This window comes from Callithrix jacchus, chromosome 15, assembly GCF_049354715.1.
Source record: "Callithrix jacchus isolate 240 chromosome 15, calJac240_pri, whole genome shotgun sequence".
Classification (NCBI taxonomy): Eukaryota; Metazoa; Chordata; class Mammalia; order Primates; family Cebidae; genus Callithrix; species Callithrix jacchus.
In genome coordinates, this window is record NC_133516.1 from 73726277 (window position 1) to 73753734 (window position 27458).

At 57.4% G+C, this 27458-nt stretch overlaps 1 protein-coding gene across 5 annotated transcripts in view; it reads right to left on the reverse strand.

The window, feature by feature from the left end:
* Window positions 1-10717: 10717 nt before the first annotated feature.
* EEFSEC (eukaryotic elongation factor, selenocysteine-tRNA specific) overlaps window positions 10718-27458 on the reverse strand; it is a 260592-nt gene continuing 243851 nt past the window's right edge. For 4 of the 5 annotated variants that reach the window (XM_035274746.3, XM_035274745.3, XM_002758694.7 and 1 more), the window contains one exon: window positions 10718-11289. In XM_035274746.3, the coding sequence (XP_035130637.2) occupies window positions 11099-11289 (191 nt within the window). In that variant the 3' untranslated portion in view covers window positions 10718-11098. Of the gene's footprint in view, window positions 11290-16126; window positions 23539-27458 lie in introns of those variants that run through there. The other variant, XM_035274744.3, reaches the window with a different exon arrangement.

The window sequence follows — 27458 nt, forward strand, 5'->3', positions numbered from 1 at the left end:
AACCCTCTTCGGTGGCAGCCCCTGGTGGTTAGTTTGGAGCACATCCTTGCATGCCTTTCTCCATGTGGTTAAATATCCATGCCTGCACTCACAGAGCACAGAGTACCACTTTGTGGCATTTCTGTTCAATGTAAATGATATCATCTGCATGTATCCTTTTGCAAATTTTTTCACCTGTTTTAAGGATTTATCCACAGGACACTCAGAGTTCATTCCTTTCCCTCTTGTTGAATATGTCACTCTATGGCCACACAGCAGCGTTCTGGTGTCCACACCGCTACTGATGTACCTGTCATTTGTTTTCCCTGTTTCAGGCAGGACTGCCACCAGCGGCTCTGTTCCTCTTCTTTGTGCAAACATGTGAGTGAGTGAGTGTGCTCATGGGGACTATACATTTTTAATTTAATAGGCGTGGCAGCTGGCCCTCCAGAGTGGCTGTGCAATGTCCACTTCTAATGGCATCAAAGTCCCACTGCCCCTACTCTTCACCAACACTTGATATTATCAGTTTTTAAAAATTTTACCAAGTTTGACCAATGCAAAATGGCACTTCCTGGTTGCTTTAATTTGTATGGGGATGAAGAGCATTACTGACTGGAATGTAGTGGGGGAGGGTCATGTGATGTCCCCTGGTCTTGAGGGGATGACACAGAGGGGCCCAGAGAGCAGGGGCAGAGGCAAAGGTCCAGAGACAGGGTGAGGAATAGCAATTGATAGGTTGAGGGGTGACCATGGGTGCTGCCCAAACCCCACTCAGTCCCTGCATGAGCCTCATTCCAAATCCTGGCAGCAGTGCTAGTCAGAGGTGTTAGGCAGAGTCAGGGCGAGGGCTGGCCACAGGGGTGCTGGGCAGTATCAGGGATGCTGATACAGCTGGGCAGAGTCAGGGTGTGGGCAGAGTTGGGGCAGGGGCTGGCCATCACTGACAGGTCCCTGTGGCTGTGTGTGGACCATCTGTGGGGCATGGGGGGATGCTCGGGTGTGATCCTAGGGAGTAGCCTGGCCTGGGGTGGTGGCAGCAGAATGGGGGAAGATCAGACTGGGATGTGTAGGAAGAAGACATGGGCATGGGCTTGGTCACTGGGGGCGGGAGAGGAGTCAGGCATAGCCGCCTGCTGTTAGCAGAGCAGAGGAGGCACAGGTGGGTGTATGGGGTCCTGGGGAAGCAGCCAGGCTGGAAGGGCGGATTTGAGCCTTGGCAGAGACACTGCATCTGCTCTGCAGATTTGGAGCAGGAGGTGAAAACTACAGTTCCTGAGGGGCCGTGAGCTGGGTCGTGAGAGGGTGCAGACAGGTGAGGAGGGGGTGCGGAGGGAGCAGGACTGGATGGGGCATAGCGTAGGCAGAGGGAGGTGCAGGCCTAGTCTGGAGTAGGGACCCCAGTGGTGGGCACACAGCAGTTTTGGGAGGTTCTGGCCACATCCTGGAGTCCTGGAATGCTGAGCTCAGGATTTCAGTTTCACCCTTTGGGGAGCAGAGGAGTGACACAATCAGAGGGGAAGGCCCCTAGGGCCATAGAGGGGCCTGGGGAAGCAGGGAAAGGTTGGGGAAAGCTGAGGGGTGAGATGGGGATGCTGGCTCTATTATGTCATCGGGGAGCAGCGGGTAGAGATGCTGGGGTGCAGCCTTGCACTTGAGTGCGTGTGAACTGGAGTGCATGTGCCCTGTCACTGTTGATGAAGGTCACCGTGGCTTGCAAGCCACTGTTTCTGACAGTGTGGCCAGAAAGTGACAGCAATAATGGAACCAGCTCTGTTTATGGGGACCCCTCATGGACCAACTCACTGAGTCCCCACTGATTCCTGAGTGTCCGTGTGTGTGGAGCGCCAGGCATGTGCTGGGTCCTCTGCCCGGCGCTGGGACAAAGCAGTGAGCCAAGGGACAGAAACCCCTGTCCCTGGAGCCCCCTCCCCATAGGAACACTGACAGTAAATGAGGTTGACGGGCAGAATGCTGAGAGTGGGAGAGGCCAGCTAGAGCTGAAGCAGAGGAGGGTGGGAGTATGAATTTCTGCTGGGGTGCTGGGGGCAGTGGTGCTGCTCAATGAAGAATGCGTGGGGAGCAAGCTGGGGGCAGTGGGAGCTGCATGCAGAGGTCCTGAGGCTGGAGGGAGTACCTGGGGCATCCAGGAGCAGGGGCTCCCTCTCCTAGGCTGGAGACCTGGGAGGAGTGGGGAGATGGGAGAGGAGATCAGGGAGGTCATGCAGGGCCTGGGGGTCAACTCTGGCAATTGCCCTGAGGAAGGTGCGGGTGAGAGGGTTTGCAGCAGAGAAGAGGGGCCCTGACACGTTTCAAGAGGATTGTCTGGCTGCAGCGGGCAGAGCAGGAGGCCAGGATGAGGCGATTGTGATGGTCCAGGCAGGAGGTGACTGGGTCTGGCTGGACTGGTGGCCATGGGGTGGGCGCTGGCTGATTCGGGACAGGCTTTGAAGGTGAAGTAATGGGCCTGTTGCTGGTCAGGAACCTTGCTGGGTCAGTGAGAGGCATGGCCGACTGCATCCACCACCATCCCTCTCTGAGTCACAAAGCAGGAACCCGAGGCACCAGGCTTCTGCAGCAGAGGGAATGTGTGGCCTCCCATGACACGGGGGTGGGCTCCAGGCATAGCTGGATCCAGGGCTCAGATGGGGCCAGCAGGAACCCATCTCTTCATTTCTCCATTGGCCTTTCACGGCATGGCCGTCGCCCCTTTCTGCTGTCGACCTCTTTCCCTTCTTGGGAACAGGACGGCTGCAGTGGCTTCAAGTTCCTGCTTTTCCAGCTCTGCAACCCTGGCCAGAAGAGAGAGCCCAGATGTCTCCAGCAAAAGAACTCCATGACATGCTGTGTCCCTTCCACAGGGACACGTGCACCTGTCCTGTGTGTCCCCTGCCACCCCACTCCCGCTCTGTCACAGCCCTAACTTCCCAGGACCCTCTTTCCTCGCCACCAGTTCATTCTTTCAGGGACAAGCTGCTTCGCCTGGAAGAAGGGGCGGGAGATGGGCATGGCGTGGGGGTGCTCCAGGCAGGAGCATGACTCAGCAGAGGTGGTGAGGGACAGGGCATAGTGTGCGAGGGAACCTTGAGGAGCCTACATTTGGAGCTGAGCAGGGCTGATGTGGGACTGTAACTGGGCAGGGTGGCTGCGGGGAGGTCCTGCAGGGTGGGCCACACCGGGGCCCTGCTGCACTGTGTCCGCAGCTGCCCAGATGCCTTGGGGAGGGCTGCTGTGCCCCTGAGGGCAGGGTGGGCCCTGCCTTGAACCAGCCGCCTCCAGGTTCCCACCCGAGATGTGGGTGCTCCCCGGGTGGGCCCCTCCCTCACCTTCCGGCCACCGGGAGATGCTTATCTGTCTTATCAGTAGGGCTTGGTGACTCTGCAACCGTCTCTCCTTATCAGTGGCCCACCTAGTTCATGGTGGGAGGCAGGAGTGGGCCCTGACCCGGTCAGTGTGTCCACACAGACACCCAGACCCTGCTCCCCAAGACCTGCTCTGTGCCCATACCTGACCAGGTGCGTGCTCTGTAAGCGGCAGGCTTGGGCTGATCCTTCCCACAGGCATCAGCTGGCAGCAGCTGCATCCTCCAGCAGGTTCCCTGTGCTGGGCAGAGGACCAGCTCCTCCTCTGCCTCAGTTTCTCTTCCATGAGGAACTCCAGGAAATAGGGGTCTCAGAGCCATTTCTCTCCTTCTCGCCCACCGTGAGGCTTGTTAGGAGACCTCCCTTGGAGCAGCAGTCCTTCGGGTGGCACAGGGCCAGGAACCTGCTTCTCTTCCTCCCACTCTGGCTATCGGGAGACATCTGTGCGAGAGCCCCGAGGTCCAGAGGGAGGAGCAGGCTTGAGTGGAATGTGGGCCCTGGTGGGGAGGACAGCATCGCCTGTCAAGGCCTGGAGACAGAGCCGGGCAAGGTGGTAGGGAGACCCTGGGGAGGCCTGGCCAGTGGGAGGGTGCATCCCCGCCATGGTGAGCACTGGGGACCAGGGAGGCACTGCTGACTGTTGGCTATCATCCACCCCATCGTCCGCTCTGCATCTGATTAGGAAGCAGGTTGCTTCATCTCACGCCACACCCATTACACAACAGTCCCACCTGGTGCCTACGCATGCCCACCAGCCACCCAGAGGTGCCCTGCTCACTTCTGTGGGAAGCCTGTCTGAGGCTTCACCCTACCATCCTCTTCCCTGGGCCTGGCATCCATGGCCCATGGGCATCTCAAGCAACGCCCACCTTCCCCAGCCCTCTGTGTCCTCTTGTGCCCCGACACTGTAGAAGGCTTCCTGGGCCCTTCTCTTCTCTAGCTCTATCCCTCCCGGTGGCCTCAAGATCCCGTGCCTATGTGCCAATGACCCATCTCTGTGTCCACCCAGACCCAAGACACAGCTGTCCAGGGAGAGGCTTTCCAAGCCAAATTCCCCAAGGGCATCCGAATTTTAGACTCAGGAATTCTGCAGTGAAGCTCACCAAGGTGCCTTGCCTACCCCCTCCCACTGCGGGGTTCCCACCTTTTGTGCCCAGCAACCCTGGGCAGAGGCTGGCCAGGGACCCTGGATCCCCTAAGTCTGGCCTCCCCTCGCTTGTCCAGTCACTGCTAAGGCCAGCTGATGTAGCTTCGGGATCATCCTCAAATCTGCCTCCTCCTCTTCTTTACTGACGCCAGCCGTGGCCCCATGGCACCCCATTCCCTCTTGCCTGAGCCTGGGCATGAGGTCTCCCTCCTGGCCAACTTCGTCACACGCCTCCCTGTAGCCTCTAGACAGGTATTCCCTAAACCAATCTAAGCATGTCACTGGTGATACTGATGATGACGGTGGTGAAGTTAGTTACATCATGAGGTGATGATGGCATCGACGTTAGGGAAGCGGTGAGGTTAAATGATGGAGTGCTGGTAAGGCGAGTGACGGTGGTGCTGCTGATGACAGTCTGGGGACAGTGTGGGGAAATGGCTTGGGAGAGCCTTGCTTGGTAATGAACTTGGCCTCTATAGCCTGGTCTGAGCCCCACCTCTGGAGTCTTTGGGAAATTTCTAGGGCCTCTCCCTGGGGCTCTGAGGAAGGCCCGGCTCTGGCACCCACCTGCCTTTCTCTACCTCCAGCCTGAGCTCCTCTGGGTTCCTGGGTCCTCAGGTCCCCTAGAGGGAGCTGAAGAGCTGGGAGCGGGGAGGGCCCAGCAGAGAGTGGCTGCCACGGGGGCAGGCCCAGGGTGGAAGCTTGGGAGGGAGGTTAGGGGAGGAGAAAGCTAGAGACCCCCGGAGTCCCTTTGCAGGTAACCACACCCCACAGACCCTACCCTCCAGCCTGCCTCTACCTTGGCAGGTTGCCTGGGGTCCCTGCTGGACATCATTTAAGGGCTGGGGCCCCAGGCCTCAGGGTGGGCATGGCCAGGGAAGAGGTGAACTAGACCTTGGCAGGAGGTAGGGTTGTCCATGAAAGACCAGTGAGAGTTAAGGGAAGTGATGGGAGATGGCAGTGAAGACACAGGCAGGATGGAGCTGAAGGGCCAAGTGATTGCCTGGGGCCTCTGCCTTGGGCCCAGTGACCCCTCAGCAGCCCCTCTGCTGGGACATGCTGTGCTGGCCGCCACTCTGTTGCCTCTGTGCCTCTTCAGGTGGTTCCACAGGACTGGCCCTGCCAACGGGGTCTCCTCCCACAGGTGATGCTGGGCTGTGTAAGCCTGGCAGGGGAGAAGGGTGCTGGGGCCTGCCAGGTGGTGGCTGTGTGGGATGCTGGAGGCTTGAGGCTGAGTCTATGGAGCGACCTTGAGGGGTGAGGCCTGGCTGTGCCTGGCACCGTGCCCCAGGTCCAGGTCAGCCTGGGCTCCCTGCCAGGCCTTGACCTGGAGGCCAGCTGTGGCCATGGGATGCGCTGTTTCTCCGATGCACTGTTTCCCTCATTGGGCCCAGTGATAATGTGGGGGGAGCACGTGGGAACTGAGCAACACCTCAGTCAGGGCTCCAGGGGTGTGGCCATGTGACCTCCGACCTGCCGGCCCAGGTGGCCCAGGGGTGCAGGGCCGCCCAACATCCTCCTTTGCAGAGGGGGTGGGCCACACTGCGAGGTGGGAGGTAGTGATCTGGGGCCCAGGCTGTCGTTCCCACCGCCCTCTGAGGTCCCTGTTCTGGCCCTGCCCCAGGGAGCACAGGGCTAGGATGCGGGCATGGTCTCTGTCTCCTGGACTGTTGCCCCAGCACGAGGGCAGGGCCTGTACACAGGAGGCCTCATAAATATTCAAGGACTGAACTTGGGGCCTCTTTCCAAGGGTACCCCTCCTCTCAAGTTTCACCTCCCTGTTTTCAGTCCCCCAGCCTTCCCAAATGTTTTCTTGCTCCCACGTGTCAGCTTGGACTGTCCCCTGCCTCACTGCCACATCCAGTCACCAACCACTGGTCCCAGATCCTCTCCAACCCACATGGTCTCTGCCCCCTCTTTGGGGAGGGGGGTCCCTGCCTCCAGGCCCTGCCATTGGCTCTCTCAGGAGGCCAGAGGGGTCTCATGGAACCCCAACCAGATACCACGCGCTACCCCTTGCCTATGCTCTTGCCAAGCCTCCCCACGCCCAGCAGGCAGCCTTCTAGGCCTCCCTGGCTGCCTGAGGTCTGGCCACATTGTTCATAGCACCCCATCGCCTCCCCCACCATCACCAGTGCTCAGCAAGGGGAATGGAGCCCCTCTAGCGCCTTGGGAGCCCCATTCCCAGCACCCCCTGCTGCCTCCGCCCCAACTCCCAGCAGCCAAGCCTGGTGCCGGCTGAGCAGGCTAATTAATGGCTCAACCCCGTTATCAGGCAAATGCTAATTACTCTTTTTAATCTGGGCTGCCTGTGTGGAAGCTCCTGGAGGTGCAGCAGGGCTGGGGGGTCCGGAGCTATGACCTCATCCCTCCTTGGCAAGTAGGAACGCAGGCCCCAGCGAGCGCTCCCTCACCACAGTCCTCACTTTGCTGTTCCTTCTGGCGGATGCCACCCTTCCTCAGCCTGGCAAACTCCTACTCTCCCTTCAAGACCTTGCCCAGGTGGCCCCTTGGCAGGAGGCCTCCCCAGTCTCAGCCTCAGAGGACATACAAGGCTCAAGTAGGAGCCCGGAGGCTGTCAGCACTGGCCTTGGTCTCTGGAAGGGAATCTGGAAATGCTAAACCCCATGTGGAGGCTGCCTGGCAGCGGAGGCTAGGGCTGGGACCAGCCCCAGAGTGAGCTCAGATTGACAGGCTCCTGGGCTCCTCAGACAGAGGTCTGGCCCTGGCGTGCTTCCTGTAGATGTGGTGTAAGCCTCCCTCAAATCCTACCCAGTCCTGGAGAAGAGACCCCACCAACCTGTATCCCCTTTGCCCATGGGGTAAACTAGCACTGGACACACACGTGCCACCACCCTGTGCACACTGAATCTGATCCTCCTTTACCCCACTCCCACACCCAAAGAGACACACACACACTGACAGATGCACCAACCCTCTCAAAACACACAGAGCACATGCAGACATGCCCAAGACATCGTGGATCTGTGCGCACAGAGACGCACACCCGGACGTCAGCACAGGCTGGGAGATGCCTGGTGCACTGATGCCCATGTGCACACATGCACATGCATGGCAAGGGCAGGAGGCCTGGGAGCACGGAAGCTGCCCCTTTTCCTGCCCCAGGCCCCCAGGGCTTCCCGTTTACGAGACGTTATCTATCAAAAATATATTAACCCAGAAGCCTGTTTCCATCAGAGTCTCGATTCCAGGGACATTTCCAGATAAGCCTTATCTCCTCGCTTGTGCATTAGCCCCACTGTCGGGGGCCTGCCAATCATGGCTGCCCCTCCTGCCACAGCCCATGGCAGGATGCTGGTCCATGACCTCACTCCATGTGGGCAGGCAGGTGAGGGGGCCCAGGCACTGCTGCCCCATGCCCCATCCCACTCCTCAGCCCACAGAGGACCCCAGAGGGCACCTCTTTTCCAAGGACACGCCTGAAGCACTAGTGGGCAAGGGACTCTGGAAGCACCTGGAGCCTCAACTCAAACTCCAGCTCTATCTGGGGCAGCTGCAGGCAGCCAAGCCCTGCCCTGCCCACACCCCTGTGAAACAGGTATGCTGTTGCCATACCACCCCTGTGGGTAGACAAGCAGATTCAGTGAGTTTACCTGTGTATTGGTGGCTGCAGTGAGCTTGGCCCCAGAACCCTCTCCATAAAACATGGGGGCCTGGGCCTGCCCAAGGCACCCTGGGGGGAAGGGGGGTTAGAGAAGGGGATGTGCACGTCCACACCTTGGCCCCAGCCAGAACTGGGTGCTGGCTCTGGCTCCTGCCCACAGTCCTGGCCAGGCTGCACCTTCAAAGGCTTTGGGCCCCACCCCACTAATGGACGCTCGGGTTTCCACCGATGCCAGGCCTGATAGAGGACTCTCCTGGGGCAGTCGGCTGGGAGTTCTCAGGCCACACAGAGCAGGCCTGCCTCACTGCACACTCCAGGGGCTCAGTGGCTCCTGGGAGTCGCCCTGGGCAGCCCCTCCTCCCTTCTGCCCCTTAGTTAATCCACCCAACCCCCTTCCTTCCTAGGGCTTTGAGGAGCACCGTCTTTAGATCAGCGGGGAGGGGAGAGGTGGAGTGGAGGTGGACGCACTCACAGAGGTCCTGGGAAAATGGATGATTTGGGGCCGGTGTCACTTCCTGAGGGGTTCTGGGCCCTTTGCCTCTTAGTGGGAGACATATGGGGCCCACCCTAGGGCCACAGGTAACATGGGGTCGGCACTGTGCCCTGCAAGTCTCCCATCCCCAGGGCAGCCCTCTGGCGTGGCTGCTTTTCTTCTTCCATTTTATACATGGTGACGCTGAGGCATGAGGTTAGGGGACTTGCCCAAGCTCACACTGCAGGTAGGAGAGGCCTGAATCTATGCCTTGGCGGCGGCAGCCATATCCACCCTGTGTGCTCATCCTTCCTCCACACTGGATCTGGCCAGCTTCCATGGACTAAGTGCCCCCGACACCCAGCACAGGTTCCACCAGGTCACATGACCCCTCATTTGAGACGGTGACACACCCAAGGTCACCCTGCCTGTGCAGGCCAGGACCTGGGGATGAGGTCAGTTCAATGTGCAGGGACGCTGAGGGGGCTGGGAAAGGAGGGATCAGCCTCAGGCCCCTTGGTCAGGGAGGGTGTGGCCTGGCTCCCAGCTCAGCCCCACATGGAGGAGGAGGGAGGTTTCTTTGCCTAAGAGGCAAGTCCTGGGAGCTGGATTCAGACCCAGTGCTGGTCCTCACCAGCAGCTCCCAGATCTGTGCTGTGAGGTAGCCAGCTTTGACAGCACAGTTGGGTTCTCAGAGGAGCCTCTCCTGCCCCTGGAGACTGACAGGTGGGGGGCTATGAGCCCAGCTTGGTGCTGACTGAAGTGCTCTTGGAGGCCTGCTCCATTCTTAGGCTGCCCCCACCTGGGGGCCCAGCAGGCTAGTGGGGTGGAGCCGGGCGCCTGGTTTGGGCTTGAGGCCGCTGCCAGTTTCCTGGGTGGAATGGCTTCAGCAAAGTGGCACTGCCTTCCTGGTGAAACAATCTGCAGGGCTGGGCAGAGTGAGGAGGCTGTGGGGCCCGGCACCAAGCACACAGTGGGATAAGGCCTAGGAGGCGTCTGCTCAGGCAGCGGCAGTGGAGGGGGAGCTGGCTCCCAGGCAGAGGGCTGTCCTGATTCACAGTACAGACATGCTGCCTCGGCATCCACAGCCTGCAGCAGCAGCAGTGGACACCACGCTCACTGAGGCCACACTATTCCTCATGCTCCTCCAGGCCCAGACCCTTCAGGGGACTGAACTGGACCCACGGCTGGGAAGTGGGGGTCTGGGTCTTGAAGGTCTTGCCCATGGCTCTCAGCTGTTGCCCTTGACTGCTGCTCCAGCCCTGCTGTCTGGGTCCAAGTCAAGGTTGACCAAGGGTGGCCGGGCCAGTCACCATCACTGGCATCCTTGCAGCATGGGGGCTTTGCTCTGCTCCTGGTGTATTTAATTAGCTGCCCGCTCCCCAGCTACCACGTGCACATCACACCACACAAACGAGCGCTAGAGGCTCTGGGGCTTAACAGCCCCAAGTCATTTGATCGAAACCTGCCCGTTAATATTTTTAATGCCATTTGCAAATTAAAGCATAATGCACCGATTACTGGGATAAAAGGGAGGCCTCTGCGTCCCTCTGGAGACCAAATAAAGGAACTTTTGAACATCTGTTCATCCTACAAATGTCTCTAAAAGCTTTGATTTCCCCTCAGTCAGTTGACTCCACCATCTCACCCTTTCCTGAGTATCCCACAGCCTGGGGCTGCAGGGCAGGGGATGGCAGATGGCTCTGCACAGGGCCCCCTCACTATGCTAGCCTCCACCTTCTGTAAAGTGTGTGGTCTTCAAATTCGAGGGCAGGGGCTGAGCGACTCCTGGTGTTGGGAAAGAGAAGCAAACTTCCACCTACTCTGTCTGATGCCCTGGCCAGTCACCCTGCTGTTCCCCAACTCCCTTGTGGGTGCCCTCCACGGACCAGGCTGCCCAGAGAATCCCCATTCTCCCTCAAGGCCCAAAGCACTCCAGGAGCCACCCAGTGGGGTTGAGGAGGCCAGATGCTCTGCAGACCCCCACAGCCTATGGACTCTGAGTTTGGGTCCCTCCCCTGGCCCCACCTGGGCAGGAGCTCTTGGGATTCCTCTGACATTCCCCTCCTAACAGAGCTGGGGAGGGCGGGGGCCCTAGTGAAGTCACAGAGAGAGAGACACCAGCAGAGTGATCTGGGGCCACGGGACATTTATTTGTAGCCACCAAGTGCCTGTCCACCTGGGGCAGGGGTGAGACTGGCCTGCAGGTGGCCAACAGCTAGGGAACTGGAAGACACTGGCTACCAGCCCTCTGCCCAGGGCCCTTTCCTAGTTGGGCCTGGTGGCTGTCCTGGGTGAGAGTGTGCAAGGGGCTGGAGGACAGACCCTCCTAACCCAGCAACCCATCCCACCTCAGGTCCTCACTGGGGCTGAGCACCAAGCCTGGAGGTGGGGGCTGCTGCTGTAGGATTGAAGGGAGACACTGGGAGAGGCTGAGGCACCTCTGGTTGGCATTTGGCATAGCAGCCTGCACTCAGCTGGGCAATGAGGCCCTGAGGGAAGTCACTGGACACTCAGGGAGACTGGACCATGCGCTTGTGGGTGTCGAAGACATAACGCTTGAAAGACAGGCTGAGCGCCACGTGCTGTGCAGGCTCGGTTCGCTCGGTGCTCTCCTCCTGCCTGGCGGCCTCGCCACGGCCAGCCCGGCCCCGCTTCTTGAGGGCTGGAGTCAGGATCTTCTTGGACTCAGGGCTGAGGCCACCTACAAGGCACAGAAGACAGCCTGTCACTGCCACACCCCAAGTACCCATGGGTTTCCTGTCCGCCCACCTGCTGCCTAGACTCAACCCTCTTCTGCCTCCCTCTCCAGCCAAGCAGCCGTGAGGCCTAGGTCCATTCTTGACATTTCAGCCCCTCTGGTGCCCATCTGATAGGTGTATGCAGTATGTGCTTCTCTAGGCCCCGTTTCACTACCCGCTATGCTCAGGCCCTGCCCTGCGCCCAGTGGCCCATTGCTTTCCAGCACACTTATGCTAAGTCCATGTCTGGAAACTCAGCATCTGAGGCTCCCTGGGTGAGGTGCTCCTTGACTGCTCCTGGAGACCCATTCTTCACCCTCGTGTCCTGGGAGTCTGACCCCTGCAGACAGCACGACCAGGTTTAGCAGTGGGAGTCCCAGAAGGCCAGAGTGTGAGAAGAGAGGGAAGTCAGGGTGTATATTCCTGGCTCCCTTTGGCAGGCAGGGCCTGGGCTGCCTTCACCACCACCTGCCCTCAGTGGGATATGCAGGCTGCAGACCCAGCCGCCCCAGTAGCAGTCCCAGGAGCCACTGTCCACTGGAGCTCCCTGTCCCATGCCATTCTCACTGTGCTCCCTCGGCTCAGTTTGCCACAGCCCTGTGAACTTGCTCCCATCAGGAACCCACTGGCAGGGCCATGGGGCTCACAGAGTGAATGGCTCATCCTGGATCCTCTGCCAGAGGTAGATGCTGCCCCACTCCCAGGTGTTGGTGGATGCAGCTCCCACCACTTTCCAACCACCTCTATGAGCTCCTTTAGCCATCCCATGCTTCACTAAAGACCTTCTGTTCAATTCCCTCCAGCTGAACGTCTGAGTGGAAATCTCTTTCCTGCTGATGCTCCGACTCAGGCCCACTCCAGCTCCTTCCATCCTCACCACCCTCTGCCTCTGTGTGCTATCCCTGCATCCCTGCTGACCATGGTCCATTCCTGGGCTCCTCATTGCACATGCAAGTCTCTCACATGCTGATCCCTCTGCCTGGGACACTCTTCCCGTCCTAGGCAATAGAAGTCCCACTCATCCTTAAACATGCTGCTGCAACCGCTCTTTCTCTGGGGCTTGTCTTTTTTATTTTTTAATGGATAAATTACAAACTGTGTATATTTATAGTGTACAATATGATTTTTTTTGTGTGTGACAGGGTCTTACTCTGTTGCCTAGGCTAGAGTGCAGTGGTGCAATCTTGGCTCACAGCAACCTCCACCTCCTGGGCTCAAGAGATCCTCCCACCTCAACTTACTGAGTAGCTGGGACCACAGGATCATGCCACCACACCTGGCTAATTTTTTGCATTTTTTTGTAGAGATGGGGTTTTGCCATGTTGCCCAGTCTAACATGAGGTTTTAATATATGTATACATTGTGGAATGATTAAATCAAACTAATTAACATATCCATCACCTCACATACTTATTTTGGTGATGAGAACATTTAAAATCTTTTCTCTTAGCAAATTTCATTGAATACTATACATTGTTATTAATTATAGTCACCATGCTGTACAGCAGATCTCCTGAATTGATTCCTCTGGTCTAACTAAAACTGTAAACCCTCTGACCAAGATCTCCCCATTCCCTGCCCAGCCACCACCCCCAGACCCCTTCAGCCACCCTTCTATCCTCTGCTTCTATGAGTTTGGTTTTTGAGGTACCACATATAAGTGAGATCATCAACATATGTCTTTCTATGCTGTGGGGCTTATATTCATGAGGAATCGCCTGGTGACAGCACAGTGCAGACTCTGTGTGGGCTACTGGCCAGGGTGAGACCACTCGGCAGGCTCCTCGGCATCTGTGGGAGTGGGCAGGCCCAGGGCTCAGAGCAGTTCCATGTCTGGCAGAGCACCCCCATGTGAACAGTTACTGTGAACCCCATGGACCCACTGGGAGGTCCTGGTGGGAGCAAGATCATGGGGCACTGTGAGAATGGCATGGGGAAGGGACACCCCGTGGGTGGTGGCTCCTGGGGCTACTATTGGGGCAACTGGGTATGCAGCCTGCATATCCTACTGAGGGCTGGTGGGGGTGAAAGCAGCCTAAACCCTGCCTGCCAAGGAGGCATCCCAGCAGGATCCCCTCCCAATGTGCACAAAGGGCCTGTATAGGCTGGGGGCCTAGAGGTCCAGAGCCAGGGAGAAGCTGGGCAGAGGCACAGGCACAGGGCCCAGCTTCCTACATACCATGAGCACCTATGCCACCGCCCCTCCTGGTACCTGAAGAATTTTCCTGCCTTTCCCCAGTTCTGCCCAGTACTAGCTTCCTCCCTGAGAAGATAAGCCAGCCATGAGGCTCAGGCATCAAGCTTCAGTCTGGAGGGTCCTGGCCTGTCATCTCAGACAGGGAGCGCTGGCTGGCAGGGCTGTGTGGGTTATTTCTGGCTCAGTTTGCTGAAGATGTTGGCCACCCCTTCTTTATACAGATGAGAAAATCAAGGTCTAAGAGGGCAGTAACTAACTGGAAGCCCCACAGTGTGCTCAGAAGAGCCAGGATTTGAGCTCGAGATTCTTACCCAATGGCAAAGCCAGCTTCTGCTCTCCACCCAGAGTGATGGGTGGGGGGGCCCACTTTTCAGTGGGCTTCTGACAATGGTTCTCAAGGCGGTGAGAGCATAGTGCACTGGCCCTGCAGCTCTAGATGTTTAAAAAGGTAACAAGGGTGCTGGATGAAGGGGACATCTGTAGAGTCAGCCAGGGACAGCCTGCCCCGCTGCACAAAGGGTCTGGTCTCCCTCTGGCAGGTGGAAGTGAGATAACTGGCCATCTAAAGCCTGGGTCCCCTGAGAAGGCCAGTGACATGCAGCTGATATGAACGGGGCTCCAGGAGCCAGGCTGGCCCTTGCATGCCTGTCAGAGGGACATGTGACACTCTGGCCTTGGGGACCTGTACTAGGAAGGTGACCCTGTGAGCAGCACACCTCACGTGGAGCCTGAGCAGCAGTGTCTGCTGTGCAGGTTCCACATGTAGGTGGTCTGCCCTCTCTTGGGATGGGGCACAGAGTGTGGGCATGTGGAGGACCCTGGCCAGCCCCTCAAGTGAGCACCAGGCCTGCAGGTATCTGAATCCCTGAATCAGGGCCTGGCCGTCCTTCTGCAAACAGAGCAGGTAGCTGGCAGCAGACCCCGACAAATGGCATGGGCAGCCCGGCTCCCTCTGGTGCCAGGAGGTCTGGAGGCTGAGGAGGCATGGGGCTCCCCGGCGTCTGTGCCGGGCGGAGGAGACAGGCGTGGCCCAATCGGCAGTCCATCTCACCCGAGATGGCTCTCGTTACACACAATGCATACCTTGCACTGCCCGGAGCAGGCAGAGCCGGAAAGTCTATCTGGCACTGGTGAAGATGTGGCCATTTAATTGCTCTTCTGAGATGGTCAGGCTTGTTTACCTCTGCTCCATTATGGACTGGCCAGGAAGCTACACCTGAAAAGCCTGACCAACAGGAGACCAACCATGGGGCTGCATGGATTCATGGCAAATGTCACCAGGATTTTCCCAGTGGTTTTTTTTTTTCTTAGCCATGTGGCAAACAGAGGGAAGTGAAGAGCACCCTAGGGTGTCATGTGGTGAGACAGCTGCTGCTCACCTGGCCAGACTCGGGGGGTTCTGCCCTGTGCTTCTCCCAACCTGTCTCTGTGTCTTTTCATTTGAAAACATTCAGGGAATGCGCCAGGATGGGGAGACAAACGGTGGTGAATGCACAGACCAGGGCTCGGCTCCCATGCAGTTTACTGGTCTAAGAAGGCACAGTCAGTGAATAAGGCAGCCAGATCTCCAGACGGCAGAAGGGTGACCAAAGAAATAGCGCTGTTGTCACTGGGTGAGACAGGGTGGCTTCAGCGTGTTCCAAGAGCAGGCTTCAGGAGGAGGAATGCCGGACCAAAGGCCAGATGACAGGGACCAGCCATAGAGATTGCTGGCACGGATCCACAGGCAAAGGGAATTTGAGTGGCAATTCCTGGGGCAGGGGGTATTTGAGAGGAGCTGAGGGCAGATGAAGGCATGTGCCATGTGCAGTGCGGCACGAGGGTCTGGCTCCAGGGTGACCACAGCTCACCATGTCCACATGGTGCCCTGTGTGCCAGGCCCCCCGCACTGTGCACTGACTTGGGGTCAGGGTGGGTGGGAAGGCGGTGACAAGGCAACGTGCCAAGTGCCCATCTGCCTGGTGTCTACCTCCTGCAGGCCCTGGGGTCTCCAAGGCAGGCAGGACAGGTTCTGCTCTGCCACCTGTTCTGCTGGGACCTATGCTGTCAGGGAGGTGCAGTCCTGCCCCATCTTCTTCCCTTTACTGAGGCTGCTCTGGGCCTCTGCCCTCTGCTTGTACGTGGCTCACAGCCCTGCTCCCATGTCGGCCTCCTTGCTGCTCTCCTGCACACCTGGTCCATCTCTGCCTCAGGCCTCTGTCTGTGCCAATTCCTCTGCCTGGAATACCCACCCGGGAGCTCCGGTGGCTGCAAGATTGCTGCACAACTGTCACCTCTTGGTGGGGCCTTTGTGACGACCTTGTTTAAAACCACAACCCCTTTGAGACCAGCCTGACCAACATGGAGAATCTCCATCTCTACTAAAAATACAATGTTAGCAGAGCATGGTGGCACATGCCTGTAGTCCCAGCTACTAGGGAGACTGAGGCAGGAGAATCACTTGAACCCAGGAAGTGGAAGTTGCGGTGAGCTGAGATCATGCCATTGCACTCTAGCCAGACTGGGCACCAAGAAACTCTGTCTCAAAAAAGCAAAACAAAACTCAAAAACCAAAAAACAAACAAAAAACCCCCACAACCCCCTCATGCTCCCCTGACCCTTTCTCACCCCACTACTTTTCCTATAGCTCTTATTCTTCTAACATCCTCTATAAAGTCTATTTTGGTGTTGGTTGTCTGCTTCTACTAAAATGGCAAGCTCCGCCCTGGCAGGGAGTTTTGTCTATTCACTGTTGTAACCCTAACACCTGGAGCAATCGCTGCTGAACGGTGGGCACTCAGAGAACACTCAACGATTAAGTATTGGAGGAGACCCCGCTGGGGCCCAGGGCAAACTGCTCTGGTTTGCCAAGAACCTGAAGGGCAACTGTTTAAGCACTGGCTGGTGACAACCTGGGAGGGACAAGGTCCCCAGATGGTCACAGTGTGAACTAAGAAAGGCACTTCTAGGAATTCAGTCCAAACAAGCGGTCTGAAGATTCGTACATAAAGATGTCATCACAGCATGGAGGTACTTAATCCTCGGAACACTGTGTCGAGGAAACTAAGGCACAGAAGAGCGGGTAGCTTGCCCAGGGTCACACAGCTATTTAGAGGCGGAGCAGGAACACCAGGCTATCTGATTCCAAAGGCTGTGTGCTTACCCACTAAGGGAGCTACACAGTTTTGAGAGCTACAAAGGGCCTGTAAGACCAAGGGAGGCCTGTCCAGACCCATCCAGTATCTATTTGCTGCAGCAAAAATGTTCTGTGGGACTAAAAGTGATACCTGAGAAGAGTTTCAAGGTACTCAAAGACTTCTGTTATAATGTTGATTCAAAAAAAATGTAGCAGTCAAAATTTTTGGAAGAGTTCTGCTGCAGCCCTGGGATGAAGGAAAAAGAGACCGCAAGACTCTCCATTTGGCTTTGCAAGCACTGTTCCTTCTTTCTTCTTTTATGTATTTCCCAAGGCTTCTACTGTGACCCTGGGTTACTCACAAGGGATGTCTATTATAGGACCCCCCTCACTGTGGTCTCTGGCATCCAGATGGGAGCCCAGAGAAGGCACGGTGCCTACCGGTGCAATCTGGCTGGAACCTGCTCAATCTATGGCACAAAGGGGCCAGGGAGGGGAGGGGAGGCCAGGAAGCTTACTGACACCTCTAGGCCCATGGTGATGTCTCTGCCACATTCTGGCTTTGCCCAGGAAGGACAGGGACAAGAGGTATGGTAGGGGTGGTGATGCTCATGGCTCCTTCATGGCTGCTGGAAATTCAAGGTCCCCACACTGCTGTTGCTTACAACAAAAGCAGTGACTGGGAGGTGTGGGCGCAGGAGTCCACCCTCCTCCAGCTCTGTCTTGTAGCCTCCTCCCTTATCCCGCCTGGCTGTCCCAAGGATTGCTCTAGGGCCTGGGTCAGCCATCTAGACTTGGCTCCACCAACAGAAGCGTCCATTCTCTTTCTGGCCTCTCTCAGCCTCACCCCTCCTCCCTCTCTGACCCCATCACGTACCATACTTCAGCTATGAGAAGCTGTGCAGGGCCTTGGAACATGAAGTTCCTTCTGCCTGCCGTGCTCTTACTCTGCCCCTTAGGAAGGCACCCCTCAGCTGCCTGGCTGAGTAAGCTTCTCCTGGGCGCCCTGCCCAGCACCACTGTGGCTGTCATTGCCTTATGTGCTTGCCTTCCCCAGTGGCCTGTGAAAGTGTGCCTTTCTCAGGTTGCATGCAGAGCCTAGCACAGGGGCTCAGGGAGGTCTGCTGGATGAAAACAAAGGGAATGAGTATGGATTCATCCTCACAAGCACTCACAGCAGGGGTGCAGGACAGCAGAGGGAAGAAAAATGCCTCAGCAGAGCAGGGCCCCTGCCTCCAGGACCAGAAAACACCTATCTGCACTTGAGTGACCCAAGGGAGTAAGAAGTCCAGGTTCAGGTCCCAGGCTGGCCTGGCCCCCTGGCCCCTCTCCGATGTGCTGAAGTGTGGCTCTCTACCTGGCAGGGCGGGCTAGGGTGTGTGTGCTACACATGTGTTGGTCATTCAACAGGGTCTCCCTTTTCCCAAACCTCAGGATTCTCAGAGCCTGCGGCCCTGCTCTACCCACTGACAAACTCAAACCCCAGGATGCAGCAGGGGTGGGTGGCCATGACCCTGAGGGCAACACTGCTCCTCTTGGCTTCCCATGGGGACACTCTCCCAGGGCCAGGCTGGCCCTTTCTCACAAAGCGCCAACTTCACACAAAGGCACAATGGGCTGCAGGCTGCTGGGTCCTGGCTCAGGCTGGGGTAATCAGGGAAGAATGCGGGAAGCAAAACTGTTTCCCAAGCCCTGGCCACGGTGCTGCCCTGACACGGCCATCAAAGGCCGGCAAATTGCCTCCAATTGCTGGCGTCGCTTTCATGTTGGAGGCCAGACTGGAAGAGGGGTCTCCATGCTGGTGGGTGGCTTGCATGTCCCAGTGGGAACTGAACCCTTGCAAGCAGCCTGGGGTCACTGGCCCCCTTGGTGGCCCTGTGGGGTTGGGGCCACTCTAGTCACTCTAGCACTACCCATTGCTGTTAACAAGCAGCTTTGGAGAGGGTTGGAAGACAGCCCGAGCCAGGGGCAGGGACTCTCTCTGGGGTCAGCATCCTAGTGATCACTGACAGCTAGGAGCTCAGAGGGATATGCCTGGACGGACTGTGATGGGGCTGACATATGGGATGGCCAGACTGGATGGCCACAGAGGGCCTTGGATTCAGCTAGGCTTGGGGCTGGACTGGATACTGGACTCCAGGAACAGGAGGGGCTGCCTAGCAAGGCCATCCCCGTCAGCAGGGGCCACAGGGCAGCTGGGACAGAGTTCTGCCCCTCAACAGGAAGCAGACCTGCACTGGCCACAGTTGGTCATGGAATTGTGTGGGTGGCACAGTGCCCCATGAAACCTCTAAGTCAGGGCTGGGCTGGAAGCAGGCCTGGCCAAACAGGAGCTGCCTCTGAGGCCAGGGGTGGGAAGGCAGAAAGAAGGGGGAAACTGGCAAGGGTGGAAGTGGCCCCAACATGAGGCCTGGTGGTCACATCTGAAACAAATGGAGGCTATGATTGACATCAACACCCCCATCATGGAGGTGCAATGACTTGCCCTGGCTTCCTGGCAGTTGTGGTGCAGCTGAGTCTGAATGCAGACCCCTCTGCCTGCTGGCAGGCCAGGGCAGTCTGGGCCCGGAGGATGGACAGAGGAGATGAGGGCTTAGCTCTGACAGACCCAGCTGGGGACAGAGAGGCCCAGGAGGACAGGCCTGGCAAGGCTAGGGAGGGCCAGGTAGGCAGAGAGAGCCAGTGTGAGTGCTCCCTGAGAGGGGACAGTCCTGACACCAGTCTCCTCTGTGAGCAGTGACAGTGACTCTGCAATCTTCCAGCCACCTTTGTCAGGCTGGGCTCTTCTGTGTTTTCCTAGGGATATAAAGCCTTGAACGTCGCTGGCTGGGGCGGGCCTGCTCCTTGGTTTTCTCTCCTTCTCTCCCTGCTATGGATCCCGTATGTAAACAAAGATGCAATTTGCTTTAAAAAGATAAGGTGATTAAGTTTTTATCAGACCTGTACTCCGCTGTCCCTGCAACAAAAGGAATTAGGGGGAGGCAGGCGGCGGAGCGGGCCCTTCGCTGGAGCCTCGCTCTTTCTGAGGCTCTCCAGCGCACACTCAACGGGCTCGTGCGCCCCTTTGATTGGGCGGAAGCGGAGGCAACCAGCGCCCCGCACCCCCATTTTGATGTCTTAATGTTGCCTAATTCCTCCTTTAATTTATATTAAGCTTCTTAGCAGCAATGATGAATTCTTCAAAAACAAAAAAGGGCCCTTTGCAGAAATCTTTCCCACACCACGTAAATTGAAATTATAATGCAGTCAAAGCTGTGGAGATTGGGGTGTGTGGGGAGGGAACACCGGTGCATTATGTGGAAGGAAGGTTTTTTTTTTAAGGCAAAAAATAAATCCGTTCTAAAATAGGCAGAAAATAACCTGGCTCTGATACTCAATTATATAGGGAGTGGCAGCCTCTGGGGAGGAAAGTTTGTTGTCCTAAATTCTCAGTCCCTCTGGGACCGGCTGCACTAGCTGCCTCCTGGAGGGGCTGCTGCTGCAGGGCTGGCCCTGTCCCTCACCAGAGCGGGAATCTCAGCCTACCCTTCTGGAACCCTGTGGAATGGCTGTGAGGCCACTGTGAGGTGTGTTCGCAGAGCAGCCCAAGGGTTACCCTCCTTGCTGTGCAGGCTAGAAGCTCAGGCTAGGGCTCACACAGCTGTGAGTGGAGTGCCTGCCCAGCCTCTTGGGACAGCTCAGCGGGTGGTTTGCTGCAGACTCCTTGGAGGCCCCTGCTCTAGGTGCCCATCCAGACCCAGCAGGAGAAGGTCCTTACCCCAGGGCATGGACATGGGGCTCCTGTGCATGAGCAGCCAGGCCCCTCCCCCACCAGCCTGTCCTTAGTGCTGTTGCCAGAGATTCTTCTAGGGCAAAAACGCAACATTCCTCTCAGTTCAGCTGCTCACTGAAGACCTCTTCAGCCCCTCACAACCATTCAGCCAGGGTCCAAATTCCCCCCAGGAGCTGCCCCTACAGCCTGCATGTCCTTACCACACACTCCTCTCCTATCTCAGCACTGCCCCAGCCTCGGGACTAGTGCTCCCTCAGCCTGGGGAACCCATGACACTTGTCTACCTCGCACACTTCTGTCTCCCTTGGCTCCCTGAACACGAGGCTCTGTAGCATCTTGGCTTAGCCTTCTCTGATGGCTGCCCAGCCTTCCCCTAGGGCCAAGGCCCTCCACACTCTACCCTGAGTACAGATCTGATGTCCCCAGAGATAGTTAGGGTCTGCAGCAGCCCAGCAATGACAGGAAGGGGCAGCATTGGTGACCGCAGCCCTCACGCACCCCACCTCATCTGCCAATGGGGTCAGAGCTCCCCCGCCCACCTTCTGGGTTCATCACCTTCCTCCAGCCTGGCAGCCTCCACAGGGTCCTGTCAGTGCACAGAGGCTGGAGGGTAAGCAGGTCTGCCGACCACCTGCCAGCTGGGCCAGTGGCAGAGGTGAGAGAATTGAACTGCACAGACTCTCCTGTCAACATCCCTGTAGGTAGTGAGCCTGCCTGCCCAGAACTGGGAGGAGGAATCAGTGGGGAGGCCTGGGCCTAGCCCCTTCTCCTGGGGCTCATGCCCCTCATGCATGGGCCAGGGCAGCTGGATGGATGCCCAACTCCTCTGTCCAGAGAGAATAAGCCATGTACTTAATGAGTAGGGGTCAGCTGGGCAGCAGGTCTGCCCCTGGGCTGGAGCTGAGCAGCCTCAGTGGCAGAAGGTGAGCCTGGGCAGCTGTGCTTCTGGGGACCCTTTTGGCTTGCCTTGGGTGGGGCTGAGGTTTGACAAGTGTCTAGATGGGGAGGATACTGGACTGCAGCCCTGGGCAAGCTGGGCTCTACAGGCTGGCAGGTAGGACGGGGCTTGGCCAGAGGTCCCCTCTGATGCTACCACTGCCACCCTCATAGCGACTGCCTATCTAGCAGCCTCCTCCACATGCCTCCCAATTTTATTGCAGCCTCAGGATGTCCTATAAGTCACTTTATAGGCAGGCGTGATAGCTGCCTGGGGTCACATAGCTGGTAAGCCAGGGAGCAGCGATTTGCATCCAGGTCCCAGCTTCACGAAGCTGTCCACCTTGCCACAGGCCTGGGAGTCTGGCTACAGGGAATACAGCAGCCTGGAGGGCAGTGCCACAGGAGGTGGGGGCAGGGGTTGCAGCCATCTCCTGTGGAAGGAGGAAGGATGGCAAGAGGCAAGGGTGTGGGATCACCTCCTCTGACTACCTGGGAGATGTTTCTTACCACCTGACATCTCCCAGGCCCAAGGGAGTGGGGCCTTGTCTCCAGACACTTCCAGGGTGGAGGCTCAGGGTGCCAGTGCTGTATTTGCCAGTTGGGGGACCACTGACAACCAGAACTGTGGGCTGCGAGGCCTTGCCACTGTGGAGACTGGCACTGAAAGCAGCCCAGATGGCTGAGAGGGTGGCCTGACAGAGAAAAGACCATGTTGTGTGAGGGAGGTCTGGCCCAAAATGCCCCAAAATGGGCACCAGCCAGTTCTCAACAACCACAGAAAGAAGCCCAGTAGCAATCACAGCTAACGTTCACTGCACCTTTACAAAAATGGTTCACTGCACCATTTCACATGCTCCACAGAAAACAGCATGCCTCAGTTCAAAACCAGGCTATTCACACACCAGGAAACTGAAGCACAGAGATATTCAGGAACTTGCCCAAGTTAACACAGCAAGAATGTGGTGGGCCTGAGCTCAAATCCCTCACAGCACCATAGCCCCATGCCCACTAGGCCATCCACCCTCAGGAAACAGTCCCAACTCTCAGCAGCTGTGTGCATGGATGGGGGCTTCGGGAGGGCAGAGACTGGATCCCGTTTGACAGTGTGTCCCAGTGCTTGGTATAGGGCTTGGTGTAGGAAGGATCAGAAAAGTACTTTCTATGCCTCAACTCATGTGCGGAGGGTACATTATCCAATCCATCATTCAGAGGGGGAAGTGGAGGCCCGGGGATACAAATTGACGTGTCCAAGGCCACATAGACAGGCAGTGGCAGAGAAGTGATCATGTCCTTGCCCGTAGTTGGAGAAGCCCAGGTTCCTCTCCAGGTAGCTGGAGCTAGAGGAAGGGGCTGTCTCTCTTCTCCGCTGGCACTGCTGGCTGCCACTCTCTGCCTGTACTGTTGGTAAGCCAGGCCTGGTCCATGACGTGCACACATACACGACCCACACGTAGACACACACGTGCCCCTAGAATGAGGGACCCCCTAGGGGGCAGGGCCATTCCTTCAGCAGATTCTGTTTGGCTGGAATGGTGATCGAGCTGTCTTGGGTCACTGTAGAGGACAGTGACTGTGCCTAGGGAAGGCAGGTCTGCCTTGACACCTGCAGGGCAGGCAGAGATGACAGTGGTGCTGTCGGAGCCTGAGCTGTGTGCCCATGGCTGGGGTTTGGACACCAGGCTTGGTGATACAGCAGCCTGACTGGCTTGCTCTGAGCTTTGGTTTCTTCTTCAGTTGGGGTGAGGGATGGTGGGAATAAGAAATATGGCCCAGCTGTCTCCAGGAAGCGCTTGTAAAGAGAGGCCACTGCCATTCTGATCATGGCCATGACAGATCACCCTCAAACCCTGGCTGAGGGTGCCATATCATTGTATCTCCATCAGCTTGGAGCTAACTAAGCTCCACCCAAGGCTGAGACCTCCACAGGGCCTTGTTCCTGGATGCTGACCAGTCTGGGTATGCTGCGGTGTGCACTGGACAGACACCATCTCATTGCATGGCCATGATACCTTATGAGGGAGGATGGCAGGAGTTCCACTCGGCTGGGAGGAAGCTGGGCCCGATGAAAAAAGGAACCTCTGATCAAATGCAGAGCTTTCTCCTCTTTTTGTTCTCACAGGCATCTTGAGGGAGAGGGAAACTTGGATGCAAACCACTTGCATGCAGACCCATGACAGCAGCAAAAAACCCTGGGAAGAAAGGGAAGTGCAATAGACAGTTGCACCTGGGTGTTCAGAGGAGCGGGAGGAAGGAAGCTGGGATCAGGAAGACTGTGGTGGAAAAGGTGACATTTGCCTGGGCAGGTCTGAGTGGGGCAGCATGGCCTCATGGGAGCAGTGGGTCAGGCAGGACTGGACCACCGCTGGCCGGCCTGCTGAGGCCCCAGCTGAGGCTACTCCCTGTGGCTCCTGCTCCACCTTCTGGCCCTGAGGCCTCACACACTTGCTGAAATCTCCTGCCTGCTTGTGACGCAGAGATAACAGGCGCCTGATCTCCTGATGCTGTGAGGATGCTGGGGACGTGTCTAATGAGGAGGACAGGACCTGCCCAGGGACATAGATGCTGGACATAAGGCCCCATGCTGCCAGCAGCACAGGGAAGATACTCCTCCTGCTCAGGGCTGTGGAGACCAGTGCTGCATGTGGAAGTCCTGGCACACGGGGTGCTCGGTCAGTGGGCCTTTCCTTCTCTCCTTCCTTTGTGCCCCAAACCCAGTGGCTGACTGCGGGGAAGGACCTGCTTCAATCAAGGGTGCCGAGGCCGGGCCAGAAAGCCCTCCTGACTGCACAGCCATGTGCCCTTGGCTGCCTTCTGCTCCCCTGGGGGGCTAGGACTCAGCCCGGCCTGCCTGCTCCAATGAAAGAAAAGCCTGCAGCCAGAGGCAAGGATGGGCCCCTCCTGTAGGTGGCTCTCCTCCTCAGACAGCCACCCAAGGCTTGTCACGGGGGTGGGGGGGGGGGGAGCATGGTTCCTGGTGGCCTCCCACGGATCTCCGTCCCCACCAAGGGAGCTGAATTTTAATACTCCAAACACTCACTCCCTAAATGTATATACTCTTTAACAGCAGTTAATCTTCAATTAAAATACCTAGAGCAGAAACTAAGATAACTGGTTTAAAAGGTAGAGCTTATTGACAATAAAAGTCTTCTTCATATTGCTTTTCTTTAAAAAAAAATCCACATATTAAAAATGTCATTTTTATGGCTTGGGGAAAAAAAAACCCATCCAGAATAATGAAGGGGAACAAAGGCCTGGGGAGCAGTCATTTTCCAGAGCCCATATGTGGCACCCTGATTACTGTATCAGCCCCGTTGCCAGAGTAGAGTAAGAGGCTGAGGGCAGGCAGCGGTGCTGGCTGTCCTCTCGCTGACAGAGGAAGGGCAGGGGTGGCGTGGCATCACTAGTCCCCATCCACAATTCTGATTTGAAAGCTGCAGACTCCAACAGTCCATCCCTCCCTGATCTGCAGAGGCTGAGGCCCAGGGTGAGCACAGGTACAGGGGCTGGGGCCTGGCAACCTGTATCTGTGCTGATGGCCAAGTGCCCAAACACTGCCCCTGGGAGGCAGATCCTAGAGGTGGCCTGTGGCTGCAAGGCCCAGGGGAGGTGGGTATGCTCATGGGCTGACCCCCCAACCGTGGAATGCCCATATGCTTTCCGATGCTGCTGCACTCCTGCTGCACACGTGCATCAACCACTGGCCATGTGTCCACCTCAGCTCTCAGACCCATGTGACCAAATGGGTCCCCAATGTCCAGCCAAGGGTCAGGCACAAAGCATGTGCCCACAAGTGGCCACATCCTGGTCCCTGGCCCTGCACCTACCTCACAGCCCTCAGCACCTCCCACTGCAACTGCCTCTTGGCTAATCATCCTCAGCCATGGCCTCGGGCTCTCTGCAGTAGTCCCTGGCCCAGTACTGCCCAGCATTGCTGCTGAGGAGCTGGAGGACCTTGTCTAGTGGCACTGCGCCTCCTTTCTTCCAAAACACAGTCTGTGCCTCTGCCCTGGGCAGGTTGCATCTCTTAGTGGCCACAGGCTCAGATCCTGCATTGTGGCTGGGTGGGGGTTGTTTTACATCTGGGAGATGCTGCCCCAAGGCCTTGAAGTGCATAGGTCTCAGCTTGGGGCACCTCCAGCCAGGCGTCTCTCCACCCTCAGAGGCCTGGGCTCCAAGGGCTGGTGAGGATGGGGCCCGGGGGCAGGGCCAACACCAGTGAAACAGTGCGGGTGTTTGTGTTTCTGCAGCAGCATGAACACCGGGATTTCTGTCTGGGACATACCAGTAAGTGTACCAAAAGGACAGCTGTCATTACGGCCTCTTTCCCAGGTCTGGCCCTGCAGCAGCAGTACCATGTATCATGGGAAGGTGCTCAGTTCTGCAGGTGCCTGGGAGGTGGTGCACTGAACTTCAGTCTCCTTGTTTGTGAAATGGGTCCTGTTGTTATGATGGGGAGCGGGGAAACCCTCAGAGAGGGCCTGGGACAGGGATGGCCCCACAGAGGGCCCTGGAAAGAAAGCCTCTTTGTTTTTTAAAATGTGTGTGGAAGCCTTAAAGGCCAGGTGTCTGGACGTCGGGAAAAGCTGCCACCTCCTGCTCATTCCCACGGATATACGGCTACCACATGTGGGCCTCTGAGAGCAGGGCTGGGCTCAGAGGAAGCCCCCTATCCTCTGAAGACCCTGAAAGTCCAAGGGAAGCCAGGGCCACAGGAGACAGCAAACACCGGAGGAGGCTGAACCCACCACCCCCTTCCTTGCTCATGGTACCCTACACCAGCCCGAGGGCACATGGATCCCACAGACAGCCAGCCCAGGTAGCACCTGAGCAGCCTGTGTGTGCCAGGCCCGGCCTCTGTCATCCCCCCACACCCTCTTAGGTGGGCACAGGTAGGCTCAGGGGTAAGGCAGGAGCCAATTGCACATGGTGGCCCAGACAGCATGCTGGGAAGGGAGCTTGGCGTGAGGGACAGCCTCCTGTCACTTACCTGGCTCTGCCTGGGGCTGGGGATGCTCTGGGTCAGGGCAGGGGTAATAGCACTGAGTGCCCATGGCAGCTGGGCCCTGAGCAAGATGCTGCATGCCTCAGCTCACGGAGGCAGACCCTGTCTAGAATACAGGTAGATAGTAGTTTCTGTCACGGGTGAGCTGAGGCATCCTAGGTCTCCTCACTTACAACAAGAAGACGATGACCCTGCCTCCCTGGGCAGGCTCCGTCCACGCAGGACTGCTTGTCTGGTGGGCAGGGCCCACATGTGGAACCTGCTCCCTGGTGAGGAGCAACAAGCTGACAGGGCCTGAGTGACTTGCATCGGTTCCCACAGCCAGGGCATAGGGGGCTGGCTTTGAATCTAGACAGCTGGCTCCAGAACCTGCACCCGCAATATCTGCTGCCCTCACGGGGGCTGGTGCGGGTCTCTTTTTCCTAACTCCCACTCTAGGTCCTGCATGCCCTGGCTCAGAGCTGACAGAGGCTGGCACTGGGCATGAGGGCTGCCAGAAGGCTGTGAGGAGCTACAGGTCCCTACTCCAGAGCACACAGCTCTGCCCTCAGCTGCCCACCTTACCCTTGGAAACTGGGTGAGAAGGAGCAAAGACAGGACCCAGGGAAGCCAAGGCTAGGGCATTCTCAGGCACTTGCCCTTTGGGAAGCACTTGCCAACTCTCTCCCATGGCCTCTACAGGGTGCCCATGGTGCCGGGCACCTCCCTCTGGCACAGCACAAGCAGAAGCTCACTCTTGCATTCGTCACTCATCAGTCCGCCCATGATTGCCCTCCGAGCACCCGCTGGGCACCAGGTGCTGCTCCAGGCTCGGAGGACTGCCTGAGTGGGGTACGTGGGGCCACTGTGCTGGTAGAGTCCACAGTCCAGGGAGTGTGAGATCCACAACACACACGTAGAGAAATGTGCAAAGGAATGAGAGAGCACCTGAAGGAACCGGTGTCAGCAACCAAACTTTAAAATGTGCCGAGAGAGAAGAGCCCACTGGTGAGGGTCAGGGAACTGGGAGCATCATTCGGCTTCAAAGTACTTGCTCTGTCACTCACTCCTGCCATGCCTGGGCTCCCGATACCCTGAGCAGGGCTGAAGGGGCACCACTATGACAGT